The sequence below is a fragment of the Tympanuchus pallidicinctus genome, unplaced genomic scaffold (assembly GCF_026119805.1).
Source record: "Tympanuchus pallidicinctus isolate F22 unplaced genomic scaffold, pur_lepc_1.0 scaffold1, whole genome shotgun sequence".
Taxonomy (NCBI): domain Eukaryota; kingdom Metazoa; phylum Chordata; class Aves; order Galliformes; family Phasianidae; genus Tympanuchus; species Tympanuchus pallidicinctus.
This window is the reverse complement of record NW_026294618.1, coordinates 2,179,950-2,194,351: the sequence shown is the minus strand read 5'-3', so window position 1 is coordinate 2,194,351 and position 14,402 is coordinate 2,179,950. Positions and strand designations below refer to the sequence as shown.

Sequence of the window (14,402 nt, the reverse complement as noted above, 5' to 3'; positions counted from 1 at the left end):
AGTTCTCTTTTCCCAACTTATCCTGTTACCAAGAAGTAGGAGATCATTCATGTTTCCCATAAGAAGAGAAAAGTTTGAACTGTTCAGATGAAAGCTACAGCCTGGAGAAGTAGATGGACTGCAGGAAACACAGCTGACTGTAGCTCTGTTTTGCAACACATGCAACAAATCAGACTACATGAGATTTCCTTCTTGGCTACTTTCTTAGTTAAAAGTAAGAATACACAGAACGTATCTGTAGCTAAAGGAGTTGTTTTGCATTGCAAACTGAGAAATATTTAAACCAGTATTTCATACACAGAAGTAGCCTGGGAAATAGAGGTGGCAATATTGGCCCGTACCGTTTCCTTCCCATAGTGGGTGTGACGGTTGGTTTGCCTGTCTCTTTTTTTTTGGCTGTATCACCCAGACCCACAGAACTAGGCAGCTCAGTTGAAGGCAAGCGTCCTTTATCAGGTCCTTGCAGCCTCCAGCTCTCCCGCAGTGCCTTCAGCCCTTGACACCAACATGAGGTTCAAGTTCTCCATCATCGCTCTTCTTCTGGAAGCGCTCTTCATCGTTTTGTTTGGGCTATTTGTGGAGTATGGCGATGGGGACAGCTATTCGTATCCGTGTAAGTACTGCCGAGATTCACAGAAGTTAGAATTGCTTTCAACTAATCCTAACCAACACTTCTGAATAACTTAGGGGATCAACTAACGTAGCTTGAAAAGAAAAACAGACCGTGGGGCAAGGAATCTTCTGAAGGGTGAAATCAGTAGACTTCAAAGACGAATTCAGGTTGTGCACATGCTGGAAATGATCCCTGGCCCACCGTGAGCCAGGCTACAGCTACGACTGCACAGCAATTTAGCATCTCAGACAACTGTACTGTAACATGCTGCTATATACATATGTAATGTTATATTGCTGTGTAACTATATGGTAGTTACACAATTGTACTGCAGCAGTAATAATACAGCTATTTCCTAAGATGCCTCTTCACCTACCTCTTCTCTGGCTGGCCTCCAAAACAACACAACAACAGCAAATGACTTAACAACAGTGTCTGGGGAGTCCTGGTAAAATTTAGTAAGCCAGAAGGATGTTTTCTAGGTCATGTATCCTTCAGATTCAGATTAAGGTCCATTGTCCCTACAAGAAAACAGAAAATTGCCTTCTCCTGAATGTCATACCTACTGGTACTAACTTGTCCTATACTTTCTTGGTGTTCCTCTTGCCAAGTAAAATGAAGAAAGGTGTCTAAGATCCTTGTGCTTATTGTAGCAGTTAAACAGCCTTAAGTGGCCATTTACACTTCTGTGATAACTGTTACGGAACTTCAGGTGTTCCGAAGGGAGATATCTGTGCTATCTAAAATGCAAGCTATTAAATTAGGGATTGCCTAACATCTTTCATTCTTTAATCAGGACAGAAAGTTTGGCTTGTTTCCCCTCTGTCTGCCTTCCTGCACAGGCAGTGTATGACTGTGCTGTAATCTGTGCGCTGTACCAAGTTGTTTACACTACAGAACCGCTAGCAAGATTCTGGCTCAGGTAGAGCAGCACTTTGACCTCCTCCTAGGCATAGCAAAAAACAGAGGTTGTTTGTGATAGGCAACACAGGTGGGAAAGGTGCTCTGGGAGGGAAGAGCACGTACAGATACAAGTCAAGCCATGCCACGTGCCCTTAGGCCAGAGGACAGCTCTGGGCTGTTCAGTTTACTAGCACAGACGTAAACGAAGAGAACACCACCGACTTGATGTTGGACTTTATGATGCTGACCTGGCAGTATGTAAATCTAATCCTTGGTAAACAACTGGAAGGAAAGAAGAAGAATGTCCTAACACCTGTATTTTCACTCGTAGACCCTCTTCTTCTCAAACATCCCTATCTGCAAAGTGCATACCAGCAGTTTGCAGAAGCACCTGACAGGCAGTTAATGGCAGAGTTGTGTAGGTGATTTGGGACATATCCTGAGCCAAAAATTTCCCTGAATTCCCATACTGATAGCTTCAAACTTCCTTCCATGTTATCCCAAGGAGCCCTGAGTTGGTAACTTCACCTGTAGCTCACAGGTTTAGTTACATCTTCCAGTTACATCTTGCACTCTCAAAACTGCAAGGCAGGTCCTGACTGCATGCCTTAAATATCTCAGCACCATAAATCCAAGATTTTTGGTGGTTTTGGACTCATTTATTAGAATGGTGAAAATAATCATTGATGACAATTGCATTTTTGCACTAAGATAAGGGGAACTTAGCTGAAATTTTTCTCCAAACAAAGCTTTTCATTCTGTTTTTGGAGGAAGTTATTACAGGCAGACTTGGATGGTCAACTTTAGGTTTTATGCCACTAAAATGGGAAGACATGGGTTTGAGATGATTCCACAGGTACTCCTATGGAATTTCTTCAGTGCTGGCATTATTTAATGTATTGCCATAGACCCATGATTCATCTTGCTAAAAATATTCTGGATCCCTTCCCTTCAAGTTTGTAAGGTAACTGCTTTCAGCAGAACAAAGCTGCAGTTTAAGTATACACACAGCTGTTTAAGTGTATTTGCATTAAGACTCACGGTCATGCATTGACCTTGTAGGGAAATTAGTATGTTGGTCTTTGGCAGCCTAGGCAGAATCACAGGCAGTTTCTTTGTTCAGGATCTGCTGGAGTATTTTTCTCTTCCTGCCTCACAGAATGTAAGAACCACACTCTGTTAAACACAACTAGTTACTGAAACAGATTATTTCAAAGTCCTTTGCTTTCTTCATCATTTCAAATCATTCTAGACCTACTGTTCTTTAGCAGAAGGTGCAAAAGGTAGCTTGAGCACAAGGAATGAGCTAGATCAGTTGCAAGTCTTCACTCAGCTTGTGAAATCGATTACAGGTCATATTTGGGACTGGGATAAGATTCCTTATAGTACACTTCAAGTGAGAGCTGAGCACAAAGAAACCCCATAGAAGGGTAGAGCAAAAATTAAGTTCCTCCATCAAGGTGTCTTTGAAACCTGTTCTTTTGCTCATGTGTAATGTCAGGTTACTTAGACATCTCCTACAGTAGGTAAGATTGAGTGAGATGCTAAATACATGAATCCTGCATAAGATGAATACCACATCTCTAAGCACCCTGTGCCAATTCTTCACCACTTTCACTGAAAGACTTCTTCTTTATATCCAATCCAAATCTACTCTCTTTAAATTTGAAGCCATTTCCCCTCATCCTATCCCACAGACCCTAATGGTTCCTCATAGAAAATCATTTCAAAAACAGAAGAAAAAAGTTTTACAGAGGTTCATACAGAGAAGCACCACTCAGAAGATTTACTTTAATAAGGTTCTTTTCCTAAACGTTCCCTACCAATTTTCTCTGGCACAAGGATACAGGCAAGTTAAGCTGTGTTTGCATCCCTGCACTCAAAAGGAAACTAAAAAAATTGCTGCTGGTAAAATTAGAAAGATTTTATTAGCATTGTTTGTATTGCCCTTACCATAGTTTTTCCATTCATTGCAAGGCACTTTGAAGCAACAAAATCATTTGAGCTCGAAGGCAGCTATTAACTTTCACTGAACACTGCAGTACAAGATATTCAAGAGTATCAAAAGTGTGGAAACCCAAACAGAAGAGCTGTTTCCATATCTCTTAAAATGAGCGTTAGGTACAACACAAGAGCTTGAAAAGTAGTTCTGGGAACAGTAACAAGGAGGAAAATGGGGAGTTCCCAAAGGACTGCAGGAGCCTCAAAAATAATTTCAAATTATTGAAGTCAGGAAATAAATTTGAAAATGTTTGGCCTAAAAAAGAAGCTGAAGGGTTGGGGGTGTTTGAGAACCACCACATTTCTACAGTAATGTTAGATGTGTGTAGACAACTGTAAAGAATGTTACTACTGGCGTGCTTCCATTTCAGGACTGAAATACAAATATAACAGGGTTTATTAAGACTCTCCAGGAGCTTATTGTACTTCTGGGCCCTCTTTTGGCTAAACACAGAAACACATATAGCAAAACAATAGGAATGTCAAAAGCACCTAAATGTGGAATGTAACTTCAATCAAATATTGTAATAATCGGGTCAATGTCTCAAGTCCCTGTGTGTTTACATGTAAGAATCAGCAAAATAGAAGTGGACAGAATGAGCTTTTCTCTGCTGGGCTTCATACTAACAAAAAAAAAAAAAAAAAAAGAGAGAAAACAATTACTGGGTTCAAATCTTGTGGATGTAGTGTTCATTAAATTGCATAAAATTCTTCAGACTAACCTTTTTTGAAATATAAAATATCCATGTTGTGGTGAAGCACTGGCACAGGTTGCCCAAGGAGGCTGTGGATGCCCCATCCCTGCAGGCATTCAAGACCAGGCTGGATGTGGCTCTGGGCAGCCTGGGCTGCTGGTTGGTGACCTGCACACAGCAAGGGTTGGAGCTGGATGAGCATTGTGGTCTTTTTCAACCCAGGCCATCCTATGATTCTATGATTCTATGGTGATAAATTTAGTTTATATTAAAACTAAGTTCAAAGAAGGACTAGATGGATCAACAACAATATTGCTTAGATGGATCAACAACAATATGGTTTAGTGCTAGTGGTGGCAATGGTGATGAGGAGACGGTTAGACTAGATGATCTTGTAGGTCGCTTCCAACCTTGTGATTCTATGATTCTATGATTCTATGCTGTTTGAAAGAAAAATCATATTTGAAGTAGGGCTAAGTTTATGCTACTTAGCAACATTAAGACATTTAGGGCCATATATAAACTGTTAAATTCAAAGTAGGCAGTTGAAGAACTCAATCTGTTCTACAACACTTTGTTAAGAATCACAAGCATACTTTTGCCCAGTGCCAACTAGTAGACTCTCAAAACAACCTCTTGTACATTTTTGAAGTTGGCCAAGATGTGATGGATGCAACAACCTTTATTTCAAAGGAAAGAAAAATTTTCTGCAAGGACATGAAACTGTGAAGTTCCATGTGGCTTCAGGTCCAGATGAAAGCATATTAATGTTGTTCACATAGAGATCTAGTGTTCCTTGCATAATGATAAATTATAAAAACAACCAATTTTTTTTTCCAAAAACTCAGCTAAAAGGCAGGTCAGAAAGGATGGAACACACTGATAACATAAGTGTAAAATCCTTTCAGTTTCAGCTAAATCTTCCTTTATCCCTATATATTCTTCTCTCAAGTCACTGTCAGACATCTTCTTTCAGACTTTAAGGACGTCCATGTGATGATATTTATTGGATTTGGTTTCCTGATGACCTTTCTGAAGAAATATGGATTCACCAGTGTTGGTATCAACATGCTCATTGCTGCCTTTGGTCTTCAGTGGGGCACTCTAATGCAAGGATTTTTGCACAGGGGTGAAAGAGGGAAAATTCATGTTACCATCGAAAGGTACGTATGAAATTTTCCAGAAATGAAACTTCTATCCCTTAAAATATCAGAATAAAGATACAAAATCTGTAAGATTAGTTTTCCAAACTCACGAATTTCTGATGGAACACTGCTATCAATCTTTTTAACTTTCACCCAAATAGCAGCACCTGCTGCACTGGGTCAAGGGAGTGCAGGATGAACTCTGAGCTGACAAGTTACATGTGGAACATAAGCCATGTTTAGAGAGACTGAATGGAATCTGTGGAGCTGTGCAAACAGGAGAATTCTCAGCAGTAGTGTGGCTCCCTCCTGCACCCAGCAGGCGCAGAGGGATCTGTTCTTCCATGGCACACGGGGTCACAAAGGAAAAGGCTTGAGCAATCTGTCAATCCACACATGAGGTTTTCTCCTGCTTAGGAAGGAATAATTGGCGCAAACACAGGGTTTGGAGCCCAACCTCAGAAGAAGGGACTTCACAAGTAATGCTTCTAGGTGCTTTTAATCTCTCCTCCATTGATCCATCTTGCTTCTAGCAGGGTCTCAGAGTGTTTCCATGTATGCAGTTCTGCTATCTAAGAAAACTTGCAGAAGATTTTGAAAGAAACCTCATCCCAAATGGTTAGGGATAGACATCTTCAACACACACCTCTTCCAAATTTTGACTGTGATCTCAGACAGCTGAGTAGGAGGCAATTTCCCCACATTTTCTCCTCAGCCTTCTATAAGATGCCCACACAACCCAACTAGGAAATTCTGATGTAATTTTTATCCACAAAAGAAGATTCTTTGTGACTTTGTTTGAAGATTTACTGCTCTGTCATTTAATGACATAACAAGTTTGAATACATCTTTATTTCAGCTCCCATTAAGCTGATTTTCTCTCTCATTTCTCGTTGGTTTGCTTGCATTTGTTTTCTCATCTTCAGCATGATAAATGCAGACTTCAGCACAGCAACTGCTTTGATTTCATTTGGAGCAGTCCTGGGGAAAACCAACCCTGTTCAGATGCTTCTCCTGACGTTTCTGGAGATCACAGTCTTTGCAGTCAATGAATATCTAGTTACGGAAATATTTAAGGTACAACTATTTACAAATAATTGTTTCCTGTTCTCACAATTTCCTGTTGTAACACGTTTTCACTGTGTAATGTTTCCAGTCATGCAGGAAATCAAATCCTCATTTCTTTGTTGTGTAAATCTTGTGCTACTATTTCGGGTCCCTGATACAGGCTACAGATATTGGAGCCTCAATGACCATCCATGCCTTTGGAGCTTATTTTGGTTTGGCTGTAACGCTCATTTTGTATCGTCCTGGCTTGAAAAACAAGCATGAAAATGAGGAATCTACCTATCACTCAGACATATTTGCCATGATTGGTAAGTAAAAGTAGCACAGCAAAAGTAATACTGGGAGATGAAGAGTCTTCTACCCCTCTTTCATTCATACGTTTTTATGATCACCTATTATTATACTTCCCCACCACTGAATGCTAGAAACCATACGGGTATTGAATTGGGTTTTCATCCATCTGCCCACCAGATCTATTCATAGGTCAATTTATAATTGAAAGCTATCTGCTCCATCAATAAATGACCAAAGATTTACATGCGAACTCCCTCACTAATGCATCCTGCTCTGGTATTTTCACAGTGATAGTGAGCTCTAACTGTGTGGGGCACAGTGAGGGGTTGCAATATGTTAAAGTAAGATTTGTCAGAACGCATCAAAATCCCAACTTTCAGAGTCAAAAGCTTCTGCATTGACTGCTATTTCTTCCAGCATTTTCAGTTATTTTACGTTTTCCTTGACCATCTTCCTCATTTCTTGTACTTAGTGCTGTTGTATTGGATCTTTCACAGTGAAACACCTCTTCTGACCAAATTGTTTTCATTTTGTTTTGACTTTTGCCCATCCAGGTACCCTGTTCCTTTGGCTTTTTTGGCCCAGTTTTAACTCTGCAATTGCAGATTTAGGTGACAAGATTAAAATAATTATCAACACTTACTACGCCCTGGCAGCATGTGCTGTTACAACATTTGCCCTCTCCAGCCTGCTGGATCAAAGAGGCAAATTCAGTATGGTAAGAGTCCTACCACTACCTCTGCTAAATCAAGAAATCCCCTATAATACAGGTGATAGATTGGTTCCCAGTGTCCATGAGCTAGCTGAAGCCCCTGCACTGCAGACACAACCAGGGTTGTCATGCTTCAGAAAGCTGCAGTGTCATATTGCACTCTGAGTCAACCCACTCTGCTTTATGCATGTGATTTGGTTCCCCAATGGGATCACTGCATCTGAAGAGAAGAATGCTCTTAGGTACTATCAGGATGGTTCCACTCTCTCACCTGCGGAACCTGCTGACATTGGTTCATTTAGAAGGACATTTGGGTCTTATTCAGAAGATGATCTTGCCTGAGTTTTTCTTTTGCAATACTCAAAAGAGGTCGACTGGCTTAGAACTGCTTTGAACCAGCACCCTCAACTCATAACAGGGAACTGTTTTAAATTCCCAATTGTTTTTCATTGTAAAAATCCCTTACAAGTCATTCAGCCCCAAAACAAACCTCAGTTCCATGTCTAACAGCTTCGTGGTTGCACACTGTGCAGGTTCTCATTCAAAATGCCACCCTGGCAGGAGGAGTAGCAGTGGGTACCTGTGCTGACCTGACAATACACCCTTTTGTCGCCTTGTGCATTGGGAGCATTGCTGGGATCATCTCTGTCCTGGGGTTCCACTTCCTGACTGTAAGTATCCAGGACCTGCCTCTGCTCTCACTCACATACTGCTTCACCAACTTCAGTGGAGCTTGCTTTCTTTAATAGAAAGAAACTGGCTGATAAACTGCAAAGAATAAATTCTCTATTATTTTCAAATTATTATTTTGAAATGCATGTGATTAAAATATATTCTTATGAGATAACTTCAGAGGCTGAAAACATTGGGAACATCACTGACATTCTGTGTTCTGTAGTGCTATATTTATGATGGGAACTTGGACACCTGTGGCATTAGAGGTACTCACTTGATTTTGAACTACATTTCCTCTCATTTCAGCCTGTTTTGGCATCCAAGCTGAAAATTCAAGACACATGTGGAGTCCATAATTTACACGGCTTACCCGGAATACTGGGAGGCATTGCTGGCATCATAGTAACTGCAGTACAACGTGAAACTAAGTAAGTAATATTCAGAAAAGAGAAAGAAGTTTCCTTTACTGAAGATCTATTTTAATTTTTCACTCTCCTTGGATCTAATTATGATTTATTTTCAGAAAACCTACTGTAGGGAACTGCTTTCACAGGGGTTGAACTAGATAACTCCCAGAAGTCCCTTCCAACCCCTACAGTTCTGTGATTCTTTGAAATTCACCTTTGATTAGATTTCAGATCAGTGTTCTGAAACACTGGAATAGGCTGCCCGGGGAGATGGTTGAGTCACTACCCCTGGATGTGTTTAAAAACTGTTTGGATGTGGTGCTCAAGGACGTGATTTAGCAGAGGGTTGTTAGTTAGGGTGGGATGGTTGGGTTGTGGTTGGACTTGATGATCTTTAAGGTCTTTTCCAACCTGAGGAATTCTATGATTCTATGATTCTGATTTAAATGGGACTGTTCTTGGTATCCTGTCATTAACATGGTTTATATGCAAAGCTTGTTCCACATTCAAAAATCAGATAAAAATTTACACAGTTGTCAAAAAGTAAATAAATCACCCTTCAGAAGTAGAAAAGTCATTCTCCTGCTTCTGCAATCAAACCTCAGGCAACAGAAATACTTACAAGAAAAACGCCAATCAACAAAATGGGCCATTTCCATTCTCTTAAGAAGATCACAAGAAGATGGAATGGTAGTCTTTTTGATAAAGGGAAACATTTTATCAAGATTGAGAACATGTCAGTAACCTTTTCAAAGAACTTGTGTTAAACTATAATCCAAAACAAAACCAAAATACAGGCTGTTCCATATGGTTTTCTGCAGTGGCCATGGCAATGAAAGGTTATTTTCCAGCAAGTCGTTCTGTCCAGCAGAGAGCAAACATAAAGTTGTGAAACCAAACCTCACTCTGTACTTTCATAGTTTTCAGTGTTGACTTGTTTTTCTGTCTGTTTCAGGGGAGGTGTCCAACTTACAGCAGGCAAACAGGCTGCTGCCTTGGGCAGTACAATTGGAATTGCACTGCTTGGTGGAGCATTGACAGGTCAGTTCACATACAGTTCACGTACACAGTTCATAATTGCACACAGCAGTTGAAATATATAGGATGTTAGAGATGTGCTCGTGGAGAATTTCAATCAATCTATCAATAATTTCACCAGAAAACTAGGAAATGGAAAGACAGAAAAGAGTAAATCATGATAGCACACTAGCAGAATCATGAATATGGGAAAAGCAGTTTCTCAACCAGTCTTCAAACAGCAGATAGATATCTTACTGAATCTTACCTTCAAAGATACTGGTTTGTATACAAAAAGCACTGTTGTTGCTCCAGTGGAAGTTCTGCTTTCGATTCAGAAACTTAAAATGCTGAACAGAAACTAGTTTGAGATTAACTCACGACCCATTAGGTGTCCCATGTTTTCATGTCATTCTGTTACTCCTATATAGATGTCTCATTCTAGAGTAGGGTGTCTGAGACATCCGTAGTGAACTGGTAGATAGAACACAGGATTTACAGGAGAGCTGTGTCTGGCCCATATCCATTGGGATCTCAACCATATTTCCCATCTTTTCTGCTTTGTATATGGAGAAGAGCGGGCTGAGATATTTTAGTGATTTCTTTTAATTTAATATTGTTAACTAAATCACTATAACATATTTCCTCCCAAAAGCTTGATAGTGGTGCCTTCCTTAGTCCCAGAGTTGTACTAAAGGACATGATTTAGTGAGGAAATGTTGGTGATAGGTGGATGATTGGACTGGATGACCTTAGAGATCTTTTCCAACCTTGGCAATTCTATCATTCTGTAATTCTATTCCAGGACATATCTGAAGAATGTATTTTTGGATATAGTTTTTTTCAACTTCTGAGGTCTTTTTATCTGCAGGTGCTATTCTAAAGCTGCCCATCTGGGGACAAGTATCTGACCAGAACTGCTTTGATGACTCCGCTTATTGGGAGGTAAGATACAAACCACTGTTAAAACAAAGGAACTATATTTTCATCATGTTAGAAGAGATACAACACATGGAGGTTTGGACATCAGTCAACTTCCAAACACGTTGCCCAGCCTTAGGCTGTGAATTTATCAAGGCAAACTACTGGATTTATTTTTGACCAGCCAACTAGTCATGCTTTGAATGAAAAGCAGAAATAAAGCCAAGAAATTGAGGCCTCAGTGGAGTTCTTTACATCTGCAGAGAGAAAATTGGAAAGGCAAAAGCCCAACTTGAACTCAACCTGGTCGCTGGAGTCAAAAGGAACCAGAAACTCTTTTACAAATATATCAATAGTAAGAGGAGGACCAAGAAGAATCTCACAGAATCACAGAATCATAGAATGGCCTGGATTGGAAGGGATCTCATGAAGCTCCAACTGCCTGCCACAGGCAGGGCCACCAACCTCCCCATTTCACAGCAGCCCAGGCTGCCCAGGGCCCCATCCAACCTGGCCTTGAACACCTCCAGGGATGGACGGGGCATCACAGCCTCTCTGGGCAGCAGTTCCAGCACCTCACCACTCTCACAGCACAGAACCTCCCCCTGACATCCAACCTCAGTCTTCCCTTCCTCAACTTCAAACCATTTCCCCTTGTCCTGCAGTTATCTGCCTTTCGAAGAGTTGATTCCCCTCCTGTTTGTAGGCTCTCTTTAGGTACTGCAGGCTGCAATGAGGTCACCTCGCAGCCTTTTTTTCTCCAGGCTGAACAAGCCAGCTCCCTCAGCCTGTCTTTTAGTGGAGGTGCTCCAGTCTCATGATCATCTTTGTACCCTCCACTGGACCCTCTCCAACAGCTCTGTTTTTCTTGTTTTGTGGGCTCCAGACCTGGACACAGTATTGCAGATGGGGCCTCACATGAGCAGAGTAGAGAAGGACAATCACCTCCCTGTCCCTGCTGGCTACTCCTCTTTTGGTGGAGCCTAGGATACCATTTGCTTTTTGAGCTTCAAGAGCACACTGCTGGCTCATGTTCAGTTTTTCATCCATCAGGACCCCCAAATCCTTGTACTGCAGGGCTGCTCTCAAGGACCACTCCTTCCAGTCCGTATAAATGCCTGGGATTCCTCTGGCCCAAGTGGAAAACCTTTCACTTTGCTGTGTTCAACTGCATTAGATTCACCCAGGCCCATCTTTCAACTCTGTTGAGGTCCTTCTGAATTGGCGTCCCTCCCTTCCACAAAGAAATCTCCAATCTTTACTGGATGAGGCTAGGAATGTGACCACTGAGGATAAGGAAAAGGCAGAGGTTCTGAATGCTTTTTTTACATCTGTTTTTAAAAGTCACACCAGTTATCTTCAGGGTACTCCAGTCTCTGACCTGGTAGTCTTGGCTGGGGAGCAGACAAAACCTCCCACCATTCAGGAGGACACAGTCAGAGACCTACTAGTCCAACTGGACTGCCACAAGTCCATGGGGCCGGATGAGATTCACCCGACAGAGCTGAGGGAACTGGTGGAAGTGATAGCTGAGCTGATTTCCATCATCTATCAGCGCTCCTGCTGATAGATGGACCGGGGGGTATTGATTGTTAATGGCAGTTCTGCAAGCTATTTGACATTGGAAAAGCAATAAGTGCTGGTTTTCAACAAGGTCTGAATAATCTGAATAGCCCTGTCATATAAAAGTGATACAAACCGACAGGAGAATGAAAGGTTTAAATCAAGGGTGAAGAACTAACTCACAGCCTGTGTTGACCGGCAGTAGTAATTAGTCTGCTCACTTGAAGGTCCTTTAGTGTCAGTAAACTCCTCACAATTAATAAATAGACACATAATATGTACAAACAGAATTACCTTCTCAGTATGCTTCAGTCTCCTGATATCTTTATCTCATCAAATGAACTGTTCTTTGATTTCCATGACAGGTTCCAGAAGAGGAGAAGCTGCATGAAATTAATTCCAACAACTATGATGAGCACAGCAGATTTGAAGCTATCATGTAGGAAAACATATATAAGTCCTTATGATGCTCTTTTCTGTTTCTAGTGCTAAAAACCAACTCCCCAGAATTTTTCTAACCACAAATATCTTCCAGAAGGAGCTGTAGGTAGCTGTAATTCTGTAATATTTTTTTTTAAGTTTGATTTTAGCATAAATTGTCATTATGTCAGGCTCAGGAGAACCAATTTGATTTTCCCAACGTTCGTTCTTTTGGAATGAGGATTGCTAAAATCTATAAAGATTCTGTCTCCAACTTTCCCTCCATCAACCAAGCAGGTGAACTTATTGTAGAAGGAAATTTCCAAGTCAGGACTTTCCCCTGATGAACCCATGCTGACAAGGGCTTAGTTATCAGATCAAAGGGGGAGACTGTAATACAAAATAGCATAGATATTATTCCTATTCTGCTTGCATATTTTTTCCTCAGAAAACTATAAAGATAAGTACAGCTGAATTCCTATCTGAGGATTCAGGAGCTCATTTATTCACATGAAACCATGAGTTAATTGCACTGAGAGCTGACTGCAAAGAAATGCCTCCATGAGGAATAACTATTTACTATGAAGAAATCCCCCAGAATGGTCCCCTCAGGAGTTACGTTTTGCTCATTGAAACAAATGGAAAAAAAAAAATAAACTTTGTGCTTCTGTTGTCCAGTTCTCTCAATCTTTCTGTAGCAAACTGAGCACTCACCTGCTGTTTCCTGACCTCTGTTGACAGGTGAGGGGTTACCTCTTCAGGCTCCCTCAAAACTAGAACAGAGAGATGAGCCCTTCTACATGGAAATTTATGCCACGTAACCCAGCTGTTGTTTTCTAAAAAGTCCTTGTTTCTTTTTGATAAAGAAGAGTCCTAGGTCAGCCTAGGAAACTGTGTAAGATGGTTTATAATGTTATTAAATATATATTTTGATGCAGTGAGGTAATAACAAGGATGAGTGTTCCCCTACACCCTGAAAACATCAAGATGATGGAAGAAGAACCAACGAACTTTCATTAGCATGGAGGAAGCAAAGCATAACATCAACAATATTGATAAAGGTCACCTGTGTTGAACTTCATGTCACAGTTATGAGTGGGGGGATGTATCCTGCAGGGAAAAGCTATTCGTAGCCCATCACCCTTATCTGTAATGAACACATGCTACTCAGCTCACTCACCATCTGCTGGCACTGCAGAAGCCAGAGACTTACTGGAAGGAACCAGCAAGGCTGAGAAGGCAAGGACAGTGGAATTTGGGGGTTTATTTACTTCTCCTAGTGCATTTCTGGAGACAAATCCAGTCCCACAGCATCCTTCCAATAGCCTGTCAAGTCCTGTGTATGCAAGCAAATTCTGTACATGTTCTGAAATTCTGCACAGATCTAACCCTTGACCATCTGTAAGTAAAAAAACTCCGCATCACCATTTCTTTTCATAACCTAAGAGTCAGTATTATCAATTGTTAATAATTACATCTTATCTGTGTGTGGATGGAACGATGCTCACAGTACCTTTTTACCTGCTTTGCAGAGGTACAGAAGAAACACACCAATTAGCACATAGTTGGACATAGGCTTTAAACATTTTCTGGGGTGTCATCCAAGAAAACAAAATGACCTGGCCTTTACTCCAAATGCCAGCAGCAGACTCGGGGCCAAACAGGGAGAGATGAACCTAGATCTTGCTCTAGATCCTCTTCCATGCTCCCAGCCAGGTATAAGTAATCACAGCAACATTGGAATGGGAGGGGATCCTGAAAGGCCATCTGGTCCCACTCCCCTGCAGTGAACAAGGACACACATAGCTCCTTCAGGTGCTCAGAGTGCCGTGCAGCCTGACCTGGGGTGTCTCCAAGTACAGGGAATGCACGACACCGCTGGGCAACACGTACAAGTGTTTCACTGCACATCAGCTCCTTGCCCTGCTGGCCATGCTTGTTTTGATGCAGCCCAGGATACGGTTGGCT

At 41.3% G+C, this 14,402-nt stretch overlaps 1 protein-coding gene across 1 annotated transcript; it reads left to right on the top strand.

Moving 5' to 3' along the window:
- The first annotated feature begins 402 nt into the window (after positions 1-402).
- RHAG (Rh associated glycoprotein) lies at positions 403-13,111 on the top strand. The gene is made up of 10 exons (XM_052692987.1): positions 403-613; positions 5,189-5,375; positions 6,284-6,434; positions 6,586-6,733; positions 7,274-7,437; positions 7,965-8,102; positions 8,413-8,534; positions 9,469-9,554; positions 10,402-10,475; positions 12,380-13,111. Exons 1-10 carry the CDS (start codon positions 508-510, stop codon positions 12,455-12,457), a joined length of 1,254 nt encoding a protein of 417 aa, XP_052548947.1. The 5' UTR covers positions 403-507; the 3' UTR covers positions 12,458-13,111.
- Positions 13,112-14,402: the final 1,291 nt, after the last annotated feature.